This window comes from Panthera uncia, assembly GCF_023721935.1.
Source record: "Panthera uncia isolate 11264 chromosome B3 unlocalized genomic scaffold, Puncia_PCG_1.0 HiC_scaffold_1, whole genome shotgun sequence".
NCBI lineage: Eukaryota > Metazoa > Chordata > Mammalia > Carnivora > Felidae > Panthera > Panthera uncia.
In genome coordinates this window covers 116102312-116121465 of record NW_026057582.1, presented here as the reverse complement: position 1 = coordinate 116121465, position 19154 = coordinate 116102312, and the positions used below count along the sequence as shown (strand labels likewise).

At 38.6% G+C, this 19154-nt stretch overlaps 1 protein-coding gene across 3 annotated transcripts in view; it reads left to right on the top strand.

Moving 5' to 3' along the window:
• The first annotated feature begins 669 nt into the window (after positions 1 to 669).
• Positions 670 to 19154, top strand: part of NIPA2 (NIPA magnesium transporter 2) — a 26096-nt gene continuing 7611 nt past the window's right edge. The window contains exons 1-4 of one of the 3 annotated variants that reach the window (XM_049613933.1): positions 670 to 891; positions 1700 to 1836; positions 9458 to 9685; positions 10983 to 11039. In XM_049613933.1, the coding sequence (XP_049469890.1) occupies positions 9547 to 9685; positions 10983 to 11039 (196 nt within the window). In that variant the 5' untranslated portion in view covers positions 670 to 891; positions 1700 to 1836; positions 9458 to 9546. Of the gene's footprint in view, positions 941 to 1699; positions 1837 to 9457; positions 9686 to 10982; positions 11040 to 19154 lie in introns of all 3 variants that reach the window. The other 2 variants (XM_049613931.1, XM_049613932.1) reach the window with 2 other exon arrangements.

The window sequence follows — 19154 nt, the reverse complement described above, 5'->3', positions numbered from 1 at the left end:
TGGCACCTATAACCCGACCTGGCTAGTCGCACCCCATCCCGCCCCCTCCTCTTATAAATGAGCCCTCTGTCTTTGTCCATTTTATAGAAAACCATGATTGTGGGTTCTAAGAAAGCCAAGGCGGGACAGTCTAACAGTGGGTTGCCTATGTATCTCATGAGAAATACATCTCTGCTCCAAGTGTCTTAAGAGGCGCTTTTACCAAACCACTAAAAAGAACGCCATCTCTACGGGTTTCGATTAGGTCACCCTCGGGAAGAAAGAGCCCCACTTGGACCCCAACCCCGCCCCCACCACTTGGTTTCGCACCTCCGCGTTCCGGGACCCGCCTCCAGCCTCCTGGCCCAGCCCTAGCTCCGCCCCTTGCCCTCTCGGAGCACCATTTCCCTAGGGATTGCTAGGCAGTCGGCTTAAAATGCAGCTTTACACGGTAACCGCGTAAGGGAATTCGCATTTTAAGCAAGCAGCACACAGTTCTTTGACTTCAATCACTTGGTCGTCGAACCTACTTTGCAAAATATTGCATCCACTCCTTCCTTCATCCCGCCCCGCTCTCTGCTCTCCACAGCCCAAGGCCAGCTAAAGAAACCGGAAATCCACAGTAAGGTGGGCCGGGGCGGGCCTTTGCTGCGTTGCACTGCGCGTGCGCGCGCTTCCTTTTGCGTCACTCGACCGCGCCCAGGCTCTCCTCGGTTACTTACAGCTCTAGGTCCCGGCGGCGGTCGCGGGTCATCCGGGGCAGGCTCCCCTCGGCGCTCCCCCATGGAGGAGGCGGCGCGCACGGCTGCAGCCCTGGATGCTCTCACCTCCTACTGGACAGCGTCTAAGGCACTGGCCGCGCGAGCTCAAGAAGGGGCGGCCCGTGCGGCCTGTGTGGGCGTGTGAGCGGAGGTGACCAGGGCCAGGTAGTGGAGGGGACCATGGGCGGCCTCCAGTTGGGGTGAGGTCGCCAGTTTTTAATTTTTTCTTTCAAGCAAGGGCGAAGGGGCTGTGGTCGAATCTGCTGGTCTTGGGTTGGCAGGGGCCCTTCAGGGGCGCCTTTCTCTTCCCTGGGAACACGTGTGTTGTGAAATGGAAGGGCTTTTCCTCTTATCCTGCCTCAAGGAATCCCACTGCGAATTGGGTTGCTATTAAATCCTATGGAAATCTGGCTTGACCCTGTCGGGGCATCAGTTCATTCAGCTCATTCACATAGTTTTCGTTTTGTTGTGAGTTTTAGATTGTTTCAGCTGCTGCGGAGATATTAACTGACCGTTGAACAAGTTTTAGAAGTGAGCCGTTGAACATGACTTTTAATTTCGTAACTTTTATAAAGTCATTTAATCCCTCCTTCCTTTTCATAAAAACTCTATATACGTTTAGTTTTGTTTATGTGTCTCTTTAATTTGTTCACTAGGTTTTTCAATTCGTTTAATACAGGACTACGTTTTCTGTTTTTAGAAATTCTCTATAAACCATATACCTAGGTAGTACTTTTTTTTTTTTTTTTTTTTTTTTTTAGTAGTAAAAGTAAGATGGGAGAGTAGAGATCTTTGTTTCATTGCAGTAGGCTATCTGTTGAAGTACTATGTTGTTTATGCTTGGTTGAGTAGGTTTCATGTTGGTAAGTAAAAAGAGTATGGAGGCTAGTAGCCATATTTTTGAAACTGTTGGTAACTGTTCAGTCCTTTTGCTTACTTATGTATTTTCTTCTTTCCAGGCCGGAGCTACTCTACCAGGGTTTAAAACTTTAAATGAGAATAAAGAGTATTATTTACAAGGAAATGAGAGTGAATAAGTCATCTCTGACCTCTTCCAGCCTTTTTTTTCATAAGAGAGACCATATTAAACTTACATGTAAGTTAAAATTTTAATTTATAACTGATGTTGCTAAATTAGGATTGGAGATTTAGGTTCTGCAGTATTTATAAGTACCGTTTTTAAAAATAATTAGCGGGAAGCCGGGTTGCTTAGTCGGTTAAGTTGGCTGACTTTGCTCAGGTCGTGATCTCACCGTTGGAGAGTTTGAGCCCTGCATCGGGCTCTGTGCTGACAGCTCAGAACCTGGAGCCTGCTTCAGATTCTGTCTCTCGCTCTCTCTGCTCTTCCCCCGCTCGCTCTCACTCTCTTAAAAATAAACATTAAAGAAACTTTTTAAAAAGAATTAGCAAAGTAAGAGATTGGAAAAAGTTAAATCAGTGGAAACCAAACAGAAGTAAAGATTAAGAACTCTAATATTAGTTTTCATTCAGCGTGGGCAGCCCATATAGAAGTAGAGTCTAGTAGACACTTAGGTTCCATTTCAGACTGTATAACTTTCTGTGTGGTCCTCTGCATGTGATTTAACCCCTTGGAGGTTTGGTTTCTTTAGTTGTAAGGTGGGGATAAAGATACCTTCTTCTCATTGTATGTATTAGAAATAATGTGTATCAGTTACCTGGAACAGTGCTTCATAGGTGTTCAGTAAGTAGTAGCTATTACTATTTAGAGGGAAATGATAAAAAAGAATTACACTTGTTTTCAGGATATTTCTTTTATATAAAAATACCCTGCTGTGGTATCCTGCCTACCCATGTTCACTCAGTGTCAGCCACAGTGGCCTTTCTTTTCCTGGAAAGCTGCATAACAGTTCATACCTCCATGCCTTTGCATTTTTTCTCAGCTTTGTTCTTTTCCTGTCTCTTTCAGGGCTTTACTCGGTGTTATCTTCTCCACTGGGCCTCTTAACCAAACTAATTCAAATAGAATCCCCTCAACCCAACTCCTCAATGCCCTTAACCATAGCGTTTACCACCTTCCAATATAATATTATTATTTATTATTATTTTTTTTAATTGTCTTGCCCTACCTCCAACACAAGGTAAATTCCATGAGGGCCGGGTTTTGGTCTGTTTTATTCACTGCTATATTCCCATTCCTAGAACATAGTATATATTCATGTCAATGTTTGTTGGTTGAGTAAATGAGATAAGCACCTGTCCACAAGGAGCCACCATGAAGGGGATTTAAGTCGTATACATAAGTAACCATAATATAGGCTAGAAAAGTGTCCAAAGAGAAGTGTAGGTTTAAAGGCCAAGGAATTCAGAAAAGATTGATTTCTCTGGTTTGTGGAATTCAAGCAGGGCTTCATTGTGGAGGTGCATTTTGAGTTTGCACCTTAAAAGATGAAAGGGAAGGGGCACCTGGGTGGCTCAGTAGGTTAAGCGTCCAACCTCGGCTCAGGTCATGATCTCACAGTTCGTGAATTCAAGCTCTGCGTCAGGCTCTGTGCTGACAGCTCAGAGCCTGGAGCCTGTTGCAGATTCTGTGTCTCCCTCTCTGCCCCTCCCCTGCTCATGCTCTCTCTCTCTCTCTCAAAAATAAAATAAACATTAAAAATAATTTTTTTTTTAAGATGAAGGGAGAATATAAACAAAGGTATGGAGGAGGAGAAGGAGTAGGTAAGAATGACAGCAGTATATTGACCTCTGGTGTATCATAGGGTATGTGAATTATAGTATAGGGAAATAAGATACAAAAGTTAGGTTGGGAACAAATGGTGAAAGGTGTTAGAGGATTACAAAATTTGAACTTCTTTTTGTAAACATTGGGTAGCCATTCTAAGGTTTTAAGCAGAATGAGATAGCACAGATGTGTTTTATAGAGCAGTGTGATAACATCATTGTTGAAGCTGAATGAGGATTGGGAGAGCCATGGAGATATGAGGCTGTATTTCACAAAGGTATACTCCATATGGTACTCTTGGCCCTTGTATCCAGTTTGGGTAATGAGGATGGTGAAGCCATGGTCAGAATACAAGGAGGAGCAGATTGGGCAGATGATGATTTACACTGACAGCCAGGTTGGAGCTGTTTCTTCCTTGTGTTCCACCTCTGGGTCTAAATGGAGACTCCAGTGGGAAAGGCAAAAGGCTGGATTCTAGCACTAGTTCTGCTACCTACCCACTTCTTGAGAAGTTGCTTGACATCTCTGTACCTGTTTTCTCTTCATGGGGCCCTCACCACATACCTTTCAAGGTTTTGTGAAATGAAATGTCAGAAATGCTGTGACAAGTTTAAAGCTGTAAATGTACTTCTGTTGGTATATTTTTAAAAAGTATATGACTTTGGTAATTGTGTTGCCTACTGTTAGTCATTTTGCAAAGCAAATCTTAGTATCATCTTATCTTATAGATGGTAGAATACTAGTCCCATCTTTTCTTGTTACTTACATGTTCTCCATATTTTAGAAGAGGGTGGACCAATTTCAAAACTTTATTTTCTTTAAGATATATTTATTTCATTTTTAACATAACTTGTATTTAATGAAAGTTAATGTTATAAATATTCGTAAAAGTAAAATCACCTTTGAAAGTTAAACTTTAGAAAGAACAATTTGGAAATTCTAAGAGCCTTTAAAAGTGTGCTTAAAATTAAAATGGGTCACTTCAGATCATTTTACTCAGCTGTGGAATCCTTGAGGTCAGGGACTTGTGATCAAATCATCTTTATAACCCCAACATCTGGCATATTAGAGCTGCTCCGCATGTTTACTGAACAGATGACCACACTATAAATAATAATAACAGCTGGAGGAGAGGAGAATGGGATGGGACCTTCTACCTGGTCCCTGTCAGAGGTAGGATGGGCACATTATCACCTGAAGCTTGTCATCTCTGATTTGAGAACATAGTTGAAGTGAAACATACTAAGTTTTCTTGTTTAGCTGTCTTTAAACCTGGCCCTACTTCATAGTATACTCAAGAATAAAACAATCCATTTCAGGGGCACCTGGGTGGCTTAGTCAGTTAAGCGTCTGACCTCGGCTCAGGTCATGATCTCGCGGGTTCGTGAATTCGAGCTCCACGCCAGGCTCTGCACTAAGCATGGAGCCTGCTTAAGGTGTACTCTCTCTCCCCCCCTCTCCCCCTCTCCCCCTCTCCCCCTCTCCCTCCCTCCCTCCCTCCCTCCCTCCCTCTCTCTTTCTTTCTCTTTCTCTTTCTCTTTGTCCCTCTCACCTGCTTGTGAGTGTGCCTGCAGTCTCTCTCTAAAATAAAAAAATTAAAAAATGAGCTTTATGTAAGTGAAGTCTGAATTTGGATTTGTGAAGCTATTGGATTGGAACTGTAGCTAAACCTGACTTGTTTATGGGTATCATCTATGCAGGTAACAAAGTTATATTTTATAGATTTCAGAATATTCAAACTATAAATCAGCTTGTTCAGACTTTTAAAAGGGAGGTTTGTGGACCAGAGAACTTTAGGTAGTCACTTCCTCAGTAGAATTTGAATGATAATTAAGAACAGTGCTTCATGATGATAATGGTTAAAGGAGCTGATTTTAAGTTAGGGGGTGCTTTGATGAATATTAGGTGATCCTTGTTCATTGGAATGCAGAGTGGGCTGAAGTGTGTTTGGTAGCTAGGTTTCTTTACTCCCATCTTCCCAGACTTTTTACTGTTACCTTTGCATTTTCACTTACATATAATACTATCACTTCCCAGCATACTTTGACAACTTTTTACAGTTCGTAAGTTTATACACTGTAAAAACAGTTGTTACATTTTAGGAAGCTGATCTAAATGATACAGCTTTATTTTTAGGGCCAATTATAATTATTCCATTCATCTATATTCACTGAGAAAACCGATATTAAGACATATTTTGAAGCTGTAGGAGCCCAGCATCTGGCAGTCTAGTGAGGAAGACTGGGTCATAAACATGGTTAAGTGAGTCATTTAGAGTGTGCTGGGAATACCATTAAGCACACTTTTTTTGTTGTCATAATCTTTTTATAGTCTCTCTATATATATTTTAATGTTTATTTTTGAGAGAGAGAGACAGAGCATGAGCTAGGGAGAGACAGAGAGAGAGGGAGACAGAATCTGAAGCAGGATCCAGGTTCTGAGCTGTCAGCACAGAGCCCAGCGTGGGGCTCAGACTCATGAACTGCGAGATCATGACCTGAGCCAAAGATGACGCTTAACCCACTGAGCCACCGAGGTGCCCTTACAGTCTATAGAAGTAATTCTTTCTGCTAACCATTTTATTCCCAAATTTTCTGTCTCCCCCCTCCCTGCATATGTTTATGTCTCTGTACATAACTGATTGTCACAGTCCAGAATTATTCCAAAGGCAAGCTGAAGTTAAGTTGAAGTTTGGGGTTACCAATATGTGGCACATAAAGAGACCAGTAGTTTATTTTATTTGAAATTTGAAAATCAATAACTTTACAGATTCTTTAGCTTCTTTCTTTTCTTATGTGTCTCTGTTAAGGTGGCGACTCAACCAAGGTCATGCACCCAGCTAGAGGCAGGACTGAATCTTCCAAATTCCCTGCCTTGGACCTTTCTCGATGCATTTTCTTCCCTTAGGAGTGGCATTCAGAGGACTAGGGATACTTCTCCAAATCCTTATGAGAAAGATCAGTCTGGAAAGGTTTCAATTAGACAGCTAATCTCATCCATATTGTATGTGACTGATACTTATAAAACTTGGAGCACCTCCCTGACTTGAGTGTCTTATGTTCTTTCCATGTTTCAGTATTATCTTATCCTAGATTGTGGGGTGACTTTGCTTTTGAGACTTGTTAGTTGTTTCTCTCCTGACATCTCTGCAGCTCTTGAGCACTGCAACATGTGTTTTAAAAAACCTTGATATGGAAACGTCCAAACATACATAGTACATAGAATAGAGAGAAGTATTATTCTCTCTCTAACAATGAACCCCTGTCTGCCTGCCACCCATCTTTACCACTGATCCCCATTTCTGCAGACAAGTTTTGGTTTTTCAAAAATCTGATGGGAATTTTATATTTACCTGTAGTAAGTCTGTTTAGGTGTGTAAGTTAGTTATCCCAGTGGCATGTAGCATTTATTTATGATCGTACTCATGGTTCATTAAGTCAGCAGGGATGACTCTGTGTTTGGCTGTGCACAAGGTGATGGCAGGGTGCAAAGGGGCAAGCAGAAATATAAAGGTCCTCTTTAGGTCTAGACTTGGAACTGGCACTCCTGTCACTTACACCTTCCCCCCCATTGGCCAGCATAAGCCACGGAGCCATGCCCCAAATCAATGGATTGGGAAGGACTGTTCTTATGAAGGGTTCTGGGAACCATAATGTGACTCAACAGGCAAATCTAAACACTGGCCCCTTTGGCCCCTTTTTACCATTATTACAGAACATTATCGCCCATTATTTAACTGTCTTTTGTTTGTCTCCCATGGAAGACTAAAATTTAGCTATCACCATTTTATGCATAGAGCTTAGCATAATGCTTAATGCTTATGTTTGGTAAATACCGTTTGAGTGAATGGATAAAGCAATTGAGGGGTTAGGTGGTTAGAGTTATGATGCTTTTGCTAAAAGCCAGAATCTCATAACCTGAACAATGGAAAAAGTTGGCTAGTGGGCAAGGGTTAATGAGTGAGGATCCTGACTGAATTGTAAATTAGTTCTGGAACTCAGTAGTTAATTTGTGGGATAAAAATCTCAAGACCTACCAGAAAGTTGGGCTGGCAGTAAGTTATAACTAATCATAAACCTTCTTGCTGAGTAATATCTTTCCCTCTACTTTCTGCACTTTGCTTTAGTTCATTTGTTAGCAGAGTTCATGAGTGACATTTGAAATGTCTTTGATAAGCCTCTGCTCCCTGTCTGGTCTTGTGGTTTGAGCCCTCTAGGTCCATGGCCCTCATGTTCTCCAAAAAGTCCATCAGTATCACACTTGCACTGTGGCAAACATCTGTCTGTTAGAATGATCATCCTCTGCTAACAAAATAATGTGGAAGCTGTTTTCTTTCTACACACCCCCAAATAGGCTAAATAACAAATAAATAACCATCTGCTTATATCTACATAGATTTCAAAGAAGAAACTGTATGGGTGAGAAAATTTTGAGTTTCTCTGTGTAGATTATTTAAAAAGGACATGTTGTGAAACTGGTAAATGTATTTATGAACTAAATTTGTGTATATTTATGATTTATTTTCGTTCTGTAGAATATTTTTTCTTAACAGCAAAGTTTTGTTACTTTGGACTGTCAACTAAGACTGGAACCATTATTTAAATATGAAACTAGAGTTTATAAAATTTAAATTTTTAAATTTAGTATATTGTTTTTCTTTTTTTCTTTTTTTTTTTTTTTTTACTGCTTCAACAGTATTTATTTAACCTACAGATATTCCTCTACCATATTTTGCATAGATAGTACCATGCACATGGTATACAATCTCTGGCTGTCCTGCCTGTTCAGATGAGGTCTGTTTTTTTTGTTTTTTTATTTTTTAAAATTTACATCCAAACTAGTTAGCATATACTGCAACAATGATTTCAGGAGTAGAGTCCTTAGTGCCCCTTAGCCATTTAGCCCATCCCCCCTCCCACAACCCCTCCAGTAACCCTCAGTTTGTTCTCCATATTTATGAGTCTCTTCTGTTTTGTCCCCCCCCATTTTTATATTATTTTTGTTTCCCTTCCCTTATGTTCATCTGTTTTGTCTCTTAAAGTCCTCAAATGAGTGAAGTCATACGATTTTTGTCTTTCTCTGACTAATTTCACTTAGCATAATATCCTCCAGTTCTATCCACGTAGTTGCAAATGGCAAGATTTCATTCTTTTTGATTGCCAAGTAATACTCCATTGTGTGTGTGTGTGTGTGTGTGTGTGTGTGTGTGTATACATACATGTGGTAGATAGATAGATAGATAGATATATACCACATCTTTATCCATTCATCCATTGATGGACATTTGGGCTCTTTCCATACTTTAGCTATTGTTGATAGTGCTGCTATAAACATTGGGGTGCATGTGTCCCTTCAAGGCAGCACACCTGTATCTCATGGATAAATGCCTAGTAGTGCAATTGCTGGGTCGTAGGGTAATTCTGTTTTCAGTTTTTTGAGGAACCTCCATACTGTTTTCCAGAGTGGCTGCACCAGCTTGCATTCCCATAATTTTTTTCAGTTTTATTGAGTTATCCCTGACATAAAACATTATATTAGCTTAAGGTATACAACATAATGATTACATATATGTATATGTTGTAAAATGATCACAATAAATTCAGTTAACATTTATCACTTCACACAGTTATAAATTTTTTCTTGTGATGAGAACTTTTAAGATCTTAGTTACTTTCAAATGTACAACACAGTATTTTTAACTGTAGTCACCATGCTGTACATTATACCCCCAGACTTCTTTATGTTATACCCATATCTGTCACTCCTCTATCCCTGGCTCTGGTAGCCACCAGTCTGTTCCCTGATTCCATGAGTTTGATTTTTTAGTATGGCTTTATATCATGATCCTATCTTTTGCCATAACTGGAAGAGAGATAATTACATTAGTGGTAAATTATAAATAGTAAGTATATTATCAATAGTAGTAATGAAAATATTCCTTTATGAGAAGAGAAATGGAGTAAATTTTTGAGTTGCATTTGCACTATCACTATCATTCTCTGAAAATCTTGTCTTGTTTTGCATTGTTTAGATTTGAAGACTGCATAACCCTGCCTCTAGCACCAGCGGTTTCTCTGTTTTGTAATCAGTGTGATTTAAAGAACTTCAGTAACAAACGAAATGATCCAGGGGCGTGGAAAATATGACTTTTACATTGGTTTGGGATTGGCTATGAGCTCCAGCATTTTCATTGGCGGGAGTTTCATTTTGAAAAAAAAAGGTCTTCTGCGCCTTGCCAGGAAAGGCTCCATGAGAGCAGGTAGGCTATGCCCTATGTGACTGTGAAATGATATCTGTGTATGCTTGTTTACTCAGGTTCTTGATGGTAGACAACCACATCTTAATTCCTAGTTAGTATATTTGAAACTTTGAACTATGCAAGCCTTGTAAATGTTTATAGAGAATCAAACATCAGTTACTTTGTAATGAGAAAAATAAAAGTGAGACAATGTCATTAATAAGCTAGCTGTTCACTCCTATAGTTACTTTCAAAGTGGAAATAAGGACCAGTGCCCTATTAGCATCCAGTCTTATCTTAAAATTTTGATATTTCTGCAGAGAAGGAAATGAGGGTTTATGAATAGAATCAGAATCTTACTGAAGGCAAGATCTTGGGGGATACTCATTATGATTGAACCCCACTCTGACTTTGGCACATTCACAACAGCATTATGTTGCATCCTGGCCGTGTTTCATCACTCAGTCTCTGCTTTAGTTCTAAGTCTGGTTCTGACTCACAGGAAGACCTGCTTTGGTAGTAAACAAAACAAAACAAAACAAAACACCTTCTCCCTCTTTCCTGTGCCATCTTTATGGCCAGAGCTAATCAAACCATCTTAAAATAGTGGCCTCTATTAGAGGTTAGTGGGCAAAGGAGAGAGTATTGGCATATACTGCGTGAACAAGTATATTCCTCATTCTTGTCCTAAGACAGGTACTTGCATTGTCCATGATGGATATGTTTATCAAGGAGTTCATTTGCATTGGCTTTTTCTTTTGGACAATGGCTTAAGTACCAGTTGCTTCCTGGTTTTATTATTTTTATTGGGAAGACAGTCAAGTAGAAAAGGAGGGTGAATATCCTAGCAGCCCCAGACTGTGATTAATGCTTAACTTTTTATGTATGGTCAATATAAGACCCCTTTCTCCAAGGTAACTGCCTCATAAATGGGGCTAACCCACACCTATATGGCTTATCCACTTTCAGACTAATTCATTTGAAGCTGGACTACTACTTACTGGTTCATTTTCTTTACTTGGTTTATTGAAGCTGAGTTCACGAAACAAAAGAATGAAGTATGGACTGAATATAAGGATTACAGGAATGAGGTTTGTAGTATAGTGCAAACCTAAAAATTGTAACATTTTCATTATCCTCATCCTCTTTTCTAAGAAAATCATAAAAATATTATCTAAGAAATCATGATGGAACCTTTATTCAAAGTAATAATCATCAACAAATAAGATGTTTTAAAATCTGTCATAGCTAATAGTTGTCATAAATTTATAAGAGTCTGATAATCTTCCCAAAAAGTGAAATATTTTTTCATTCACAGGTCAAGGTGGCCATGCATATCTTAAAGAATGGTTGTGGTGGGCTGGATTGCTATCAAGTATGTATAGAGAACATTTCAAGAAAATATAATTGTATATTAAAATATTTGCATATACTAGTACAGCTTCATATTACTAGCACATTTTAAAACTAATTAAATTCTTCATTTTTATTTTAAAATTTTTTTAGTGTTTTTTTGGGGGTTTTTTTGAGACAGAGTGAGTGGGGGAGGGGCAGAGAGAGAGGGAGACACAGAATCTGAAGCAGACTCCAGATTCCAAGCTGTCAGCACAGAGCCCAATGCGGGGCTCGAACTCACAAACCACAAGATCGTGACCTGAGCCAAAGTCGAATGCTTAACTGACCGAGCCACCCAGGCACCCCTTAAATTCTTGTTTTTTAATGAACAGTACTCAAAATAAGTAAAACTTAAGCCAGTAAAAGTCATTTAGCAAGCAGTTTAATAGTTTAATTTGAATGAGAAGACTTTCTTTTACCTGTCTGATTAAAACATGTTTAATATACCTGTGTTTTTTTAAATTCTCAGTTTAAGAAGATAAATTTGATAGTAAAAGATCATAGAGGGGCACATGGGTGGCTTAGTTGGCTAAGCATCTGACTCTTGTTTTCAGCTCAGGTTATAATCTCATAGTTGGTGGGATTGTTGACTCTGCTCCAACAGTGTGGAGCCTGCTTGGAATTCTCTCTGCCCCACTCCTCCTTGTGCACTCTTTCTCTCTCTCAAAATAAATAAATTAACTTAAAAAAAAAAAAAGATTGTAGAAAACATCCCATTTTTAATTCCTCCCCCTTCATTGACTTTCATTCCAAATTGGAAAACAGGTATCCATTTGATAAGAGTGTCCATGCTTATTTTGATGATTACCTTTAAAAAAGTGCATAGAGGGGCGCCTGGGTGGCTCAGTCGGTTAAGCGTCCGACTTTGGCTCAGGTCATGATCTCCTGGCCCATTGAGTTCGAGCCCTGCCTCAGGCTCTATGCTGACAGCTCAGAGCCTGGAACCTGCTTCAGATTCTGTCTCCCTCTCTGCCCCTCTTCTGCTTGCTCGCTCTCTCTCTCTCTCTCTCTCTCTCGCTCTCTCAAAAATAAATAAACATTTTTTAAAAGTACATAAAAAATGATATTTAATTCACTGAGCCTCCAAAGTATTCAGGATTAAATTATGTAAATGTTCTTATAAGTTTAAGAGCAGTTGAAATAACAAAGAGACTGATTTGACCATTCAACAAATATTGTTTCTTGTATGCCAGGTGTTGTAGGTGCTGGAGATAAACTGTTGAAACAAACAGAAAAATCCTTATGCACATAAGACTTAACATTCTAGATGGAAGACAAATAATAATAAACAAGATAAAGAAATTAAAATGTGTGTGTTAGTGACAAATGCTAACATTTGCTAGGAGTAAGATAGGGAAGGGATGTGAAGGATAGATGGATAAAAGATGTAAAGGAAATGAGGGGGCTAGCCATATGGATATTTGGGGGAGGAATGTTTTAAGCAGGAGGAAACAGTAAATATGAAGGCTATGAGGTGAAGCATGCCTGACCTTTTGAAGTGTGATAGCTCAGAATGATTTTTGCCCCCTGGTATTTACACTTTTGTATAATCCTCTCACACTGAATTAGTGCTGGCCCAGTGTGGTGATAGGATGCAAAAGAAGTTGTAATGTGTGGCTTCTGAGGCCAAGTCACCAAAAGCCTGTGGCTTTGCCTTGATTGCTTGGGTTGCTTACTGAGGGAAATCCAGCCTTCAGATGACTGCAGCCCCAGCTTATATCTTTGACTATAAACTTCTTGAAAAACCCTGAGTGAGAAGTACCTGTTGATCCCTTTCTGAAGTCTTGACCAATAGAAGTTATGAGAAACCATGAGATCTTGACCATTAGAAAATATGGCTTGTCTTTTAAACTGCCACATTGGGGCGCCTGAGTGGCTCAGTCGGTTAAGCGTCCGACTTTGGCTCAGGTCATGATCTCGCGGTATGTGAGTTCAAGCCCCGCGTCGGGCTCTGTGCTGACTGCTCAGAGCCTGGAGCCTGTTTCAGATTCTGTGTCTCCCTCTCTCTCTGACCCTCCCCCGTTCATGCTCTGTCTCTCTCTGTCTCAAAAATAAATAAACGTTAAAAAAAAATTTTTAAATAAATAAATAAATTGCCACATTTTGGAGTGCTTTATTAATGCAGCACTGGATTATTAAAGCCTCAGGTAACATTAAAGAGGCAAGAACAGCAAGAGAGTGAATGTGGGGGAAGTAGCAGGGGATAAGTTCAGGGAAGTAATGAGGGTGGGTCTTGTATATCACAGAAATGACTCTGACTTTAATGTGTGGGAAGTCATTGGAGACTTGAGCAAAGGGGTGACATGATATGCTTTAGGTTTTAATAAGGTCTCTCAGGCTGCTGTGTTGAGGAATAGACCACATAGGGGAAGAAGCAAGAAAACCAGGTGGGAGGTTATTGAAATAATCAGGTAAGAGGTGGTGATGGTATGGACCCAAGGGAGTTGCAGTGAGCATGTTAAGAAGTGGTAGAATACTGGATTTTGTTTTGAAGATGAACTGATAAGATTTGCTGAAAACAAGTTAAAAGGTTGGATAGAATATAAACTCTTAAAAACATGAAAGATCCAACATGTAGTGAATTACCTAGCCAAGATCAGAGAAAGTCATAAAGCTCAGAATAAGCTGAAGACACTTCTGCTCTAGATGTAATTGCAGACTTCAGAGCAGGTAGGTAGGAGAGAGAGTGAACTTTTGAATTGGGCTAATAAGGGTCAGAGTCAGGTGCTGCTAAGAATGGAAACCAGGACAAGATTATTGTATTGGAATTATAAAAACAAATAAAAATTAACTACATGTCTTTTACAAGATGCACATGTAAAAGAAGGATATAGAATGGCTGAAAGAGAAAGATGGAAAAACACCTGAAGAAAGTTGAGATTGAAGAGTATGCTAGGTAAAATATAATTCAAAGCATAAAGATAAAAGGTTCAACTTCTCAGGAAGCTTTAACAGTTCTAACTTTATTTAATAATATAGCCTTGAAATATTAAAAGCAGAAGTTGACACAGGAACAGGGGAAATAGACAAATCCAACACCATATGGTGAAATATTAATATAACACTCTCATAGGGTAAGCATAGTAAAATTGTTTATAGAACATTTGAAGAGCAAATTTAACAAACTTCTTGGACATGTCATTGATCTACATTGTTTTCAAGGGCATATGGAAAGAATATTTATACAAATGGACTATTTGCTAGACCATAAAGCCAGTCTTAAAGTTTTCAGAGGATTTAATGGAGTGTTTTCATAGATCATTATAATTACCTTAGAAATCGGTAACAAAAAGAATACATAAAAATCCCTATGTGTGGAAGTTTAGAAATACACTTATGTACTCCATGGTTTAAAGAAGTCAGAATGAAAATAGAAAATATGTTCACATTAGAAAATAGTATGTTGGTGCCCAATGCAAAATATAACTTGTGGACTATTACTGAAGTAATTAAAATTTACAGCTTTAAATAAATATAATTAAAAATAAGAAAGGTGAGGCATATAGTTCAAGAAAAAAAGAAGAAGAAAATGTAGAAGGAAGTAAAGAGAAGAGCTAAAATTAAATAGAAAACAAAAGGTATTAAAACCAACATTTGGGTCTATGATCTAAATGAAATTGATAAACCTTTTGTTGAAACTGATGGAGAAATAGAGAAGGCAGAATAGCTGGTGATGTAACTAGAGTTTTGTAGATACCAACAGGATGTTTGAACAGTTTTATCTCAGTAAATATAAGAACTTGGATAAAATAGGCAGATTTCTACTAACTTAGTACAGTTGGGTCTATAGTTTTAAAACCTTTGCATACATTAAGCCCTGGGCCCAGATGGTTTCATTGGCAAGTTCTGTGGTCATTTTTATTTATTTATTTATTTATTTATTTATTTAAAATTTTTTAATATTTATTTTTGAGAGAGACAGAGTGCAAGCAGGGGAGGGGCAGAGAGAGGAAGACAGAATCTGAAGCAGGCTCCAGGCTCTGAGCTGTCTGCACAGAGCCCGACGTGGGGCTTGAACTCAGGGACTGCAAGATTATGACCTGAGCAGAAGTCAGATGCTTAACCAACTGAGCCACCCAGGCGCCCCTATTTTTAAAAGAAATAATTGCAATTGAGTAATTTCCTAATAATAGAAAAAACGGTATACATTCCCCTACTCTTCTTAAAAATCTAGCATAATTCTGATACCAAAACTTGACTCTCTATAAGAAAGGAAAAATAGTCTGGTCTCATTTGTGAACATATATGCAAAAATCCTAAATAAATTATGAACAAACTAGATTCATTTTAGGGGGGTAAAGTTGGCATAACTTTGGAAAACCAATCACTGTAATTAATGATGTTAACAAATTCAGAAAAAGCATCATTTCAGTTTACCGAATTTTTATTCGGCAACTATTCATAACTAAAAAACCATTTCAAATAAGTCATTTCAAGACCAGTGAAACCAGAACAATCAAAACAAGCACCAAAATGAAATATTGAAGGCTTTCTTTTTGAAACTGGAAACAAGCAAATGACTTCTCGTTACTCCTTCAATATCCTGAAAGAATTTCATAATAAATGCAGTAAGGCAAGGGGGTGGAAATAGAAAGAAACATATAAACTTATTATTTACTGATTGTATGATTGTGGGTATAAAAATTCAAATTATATGCAGATAAATTATAAAATTAAGATTTAGCAAAGTGGTGTTGGGTTACAAAGTCAACATACAAAACTTAGCTGTGTTTCTGTATTATCAGCAACAATTAGAAAATGAAATGTTAAATGGTGCCATTTGCATATAATTCTTAAAAACAAGAATTATTTAATTCTAAATCTAACAAAAGATGAGAAAGATACTGATGGAAAAAAATGAAATCTTATTGAGAAAAAAATACAAGGATATATTATTTTCATGGATTGAAGGATTCCTTATTGGAAAGTCAACATTCCTCTCCATAGTGACAGGTTAAGTGCTATTCCTTTTAAAACCTATGTGCTTATGTGCTACGTGGTAAGTTGATTTAAAAATTTGAGGGGCGCCTGGGTGGCTCAGTCAGTTAAGCGTCTGACTTCAGCTCAGGTCATGATCTCACAGTCTGTGAGTTCAAGCCCCGCGTCGGGCTCGGTGCTGACAGCTCAGAGCCTGGAGCCTGTTTCAGATTCTGTGTCTCACTCTCTCTCTGACCCTCCCCCGTTCATGCTCTGTCTCTCTCTGTCTCAAAAATAAATAAACGTTAGAAAACAATTTTTTTTTTTAATTTGGTAATACAGAAGTCCAAGTAAAGCAGAAATACTTTTTTTTTTTAATGTTTATTTTTGCAAGACAGAATGTGAGCGGGGGAGGGGCAGAGAGAGAGGGAGAGACAGAATCTAAAGCAGGCTCCAGGCTCCGAGCTGTCAGCACAGAGCCCGGTGCAGGGATCAAACTTAGGAACTATGAGATGATGACCTGAACCAAAGGCTGTTTAACCGACTGAGCTACCCAGGTGCCCCTAAGGCAAAGATATTCTTAAGAAAAGGTGAAAGGATTTACTCTACTAGGTATTAAGATTTATTATGAAGCTACACTGAGTATGGTGCTGTGCCAAAATACACAATAGACCAATAGAAAAGAATGGCGAACCCTAAAACAAACCCAAAAACAGTATATTTATTGCAAAGATGATATTGAAATAGAGAAATGTGCTTTTCAGTATATATTATTGTAACAATCCATATGGAAAAAAATAAAATTTGATTTCTACCTCCATACATAAAAACTTTAGGTGGTTTATAAACTTAAATGTGAAAGAGAACACTAAAGAATTTGAAGGATAAAGAATTTAAAGAAAGATCTCCCATATAAGAGATGGGTGAAATAGGTGAAGGGTATTCAGAGTACACTTAAGGGGTGCCTGGGTGGTTCAGTCCGTTGAGCGTCCTGGTCTTGATTTTGGCTCAGGTCATGGTCCTGGAGTTGTGGGATGAAGGTCTGTGGCTCTCTTCTCTCTCCCTCTGCCCCTCTCCCCCACTCTTGCGCTCTTTGTAAAAAATAAAAAAAAATTTTTAAAGTACACTTAAAGATGAGCAGTGAATAATGTATAGAATTGTCAAATCAGTATATTGAACACCTGAAACTAACAACACTGTATGTTAACTATACTGGAATTAAAATTAAAAAATAACATTTCTCAAGCAAGTTGTAGGAAGCACTATCAAGAGTTTAAAAGAATGACAAGGCAAATTACAGAATGTGGCAAAAAAATGGTTGTAATATTTTGCTGATTTAACTCAAAATATTACTAAATATTAAGTTGATATCTCATGGATATCAAATTGTCAACACTGTGGAAAAAAGGGTTGATATAAAACAATACAAAAGTATTCCAAACAATAGCTTATCAATATTTGTTCCTTTGATGGGACTTTCTCATATAACTTTGATTCGTGAAATGATTTCATTTACAAAGCTATTCTTTGATATTGCCTCAGCTTTTAGCTGTTTTAACTTTATTGTGATGTTTTCTTCCGGCACTTGCTTTACCTTGGATAAAAACTCTTAATTTTTTCACATTCCTCTTTTTCCAGATAGCACCTCTTTGCCACTAGTTCCATTTCATCATGTCCTTGTGACTTTCCAATATTCTGAAACTCCTCCAGTTCCAGGGCTTTTTTTTTTAGCACACTCTATTACATGCCTAGGGAAATTTTTATTTTTATTTTTTTTCTGGTTGTTGTTTAGTTAACCTAGAGCAGTTTTAGGTTTAAAGCAGTATTGAGGAGAAGGGACAGAGATTTCCCATATGCTCCCAGCCCATACACATTTATAGCCTCTCCCATTATCAGTACCCCTCATCAGAGTGGTGCACTTTCTACGGTTGATGAACCTACACTGACACATAACAATCACCCGAAGTCCATAATTTACATTAGGGTTCACTCTTGATGTACATTCTGTGGGTTTAGAGAAACGTATAATGACATACATCAACCGTTACGGTGTCATGCAGCGTAGTTTCAATTGTCCTAAAAATCAGTGAGTCTTGGGGGAGAGGGGGGTTGCAAATATATATACACATTAAAAAATAAAATAAGGAGCACTTGGCTGGCTCAGTTGGTTAAGCATCTGACTCTTGATTTTTGGCTCAGGTCATTATCTCACAGTTCCCCCCCTTTGAGCTCTGTGTTGACAGCACAGAGCCTGCTTGGGAGTGTCTGTCTCTCTCTCTCTCTCTCTCTCTCTCTCTCTCTCTCAAAATAAATAAATAAACTTAAAAAGAAATATCAGTGAGTCTGTTTTAAACCTTCTATTTTCCTCTTCCAACTCCACTGGCTTCCACACTCTCAAATAGTGGTAGGCCTTCTACTTCAGAGAGATCATAAAAGCCATTAAGAACTCCCTCCATTTCCCACACCAAATCTGAAATCTTACCTTCGTTCTCATCCCTTTTTCTCGTTACAAAGAAAAACGTCCTCCTCCTGCTTAGGCTAACCCCTCCATCTGTGTTCTGGATTCACTTCCCTCCACCTTGTCAAAGACTCTCCTGCCTAGGGCAATTTTTAACCCACAGAAGATTTACATCCAAAATATATAAAAACTTACCTCAAATCAGTAAGAGAAAACAAATAGATTTACTGGCAGACAGGAAAAAAAAATTGACCAGCTTCTCCATTAAAAGATTTCCTTTGTCCAACACATGAAAAGGGGAAAGGCAAATTGGAAGAATAATAAAATAATCCCATTCCCCATTAACAGATTAGCAAACTTCTAAATCTGACAGTACCACCAAGTGGGACAAAGGGAGCTCTGTTACTCTACTAAGTGAAATTTGGTATAACCATTTTGGAAAACAGTAGCCATGAGTGATCTTTTTCTATAAGATCACATCCTTCCCTTGCATAAGATTCCCCAGTGGCCTTTCAATTTAGATGAAATCCTTGTCAGGACTCACAAAGGACTTGTGCCATATGGCCCTGGCTACCTCTGACTCCTGGGCTACTCTCCCCTTGCTCATTCTATTGGAGCCGTCCTGCCTTCCTTGCTGTTCAGACATGCCAGACATTGCCTTGAGTCAGAGGTTGCCAGGGCCATATGGCACAAGTCCTTTGTGAGTCCTGACAAGGATTT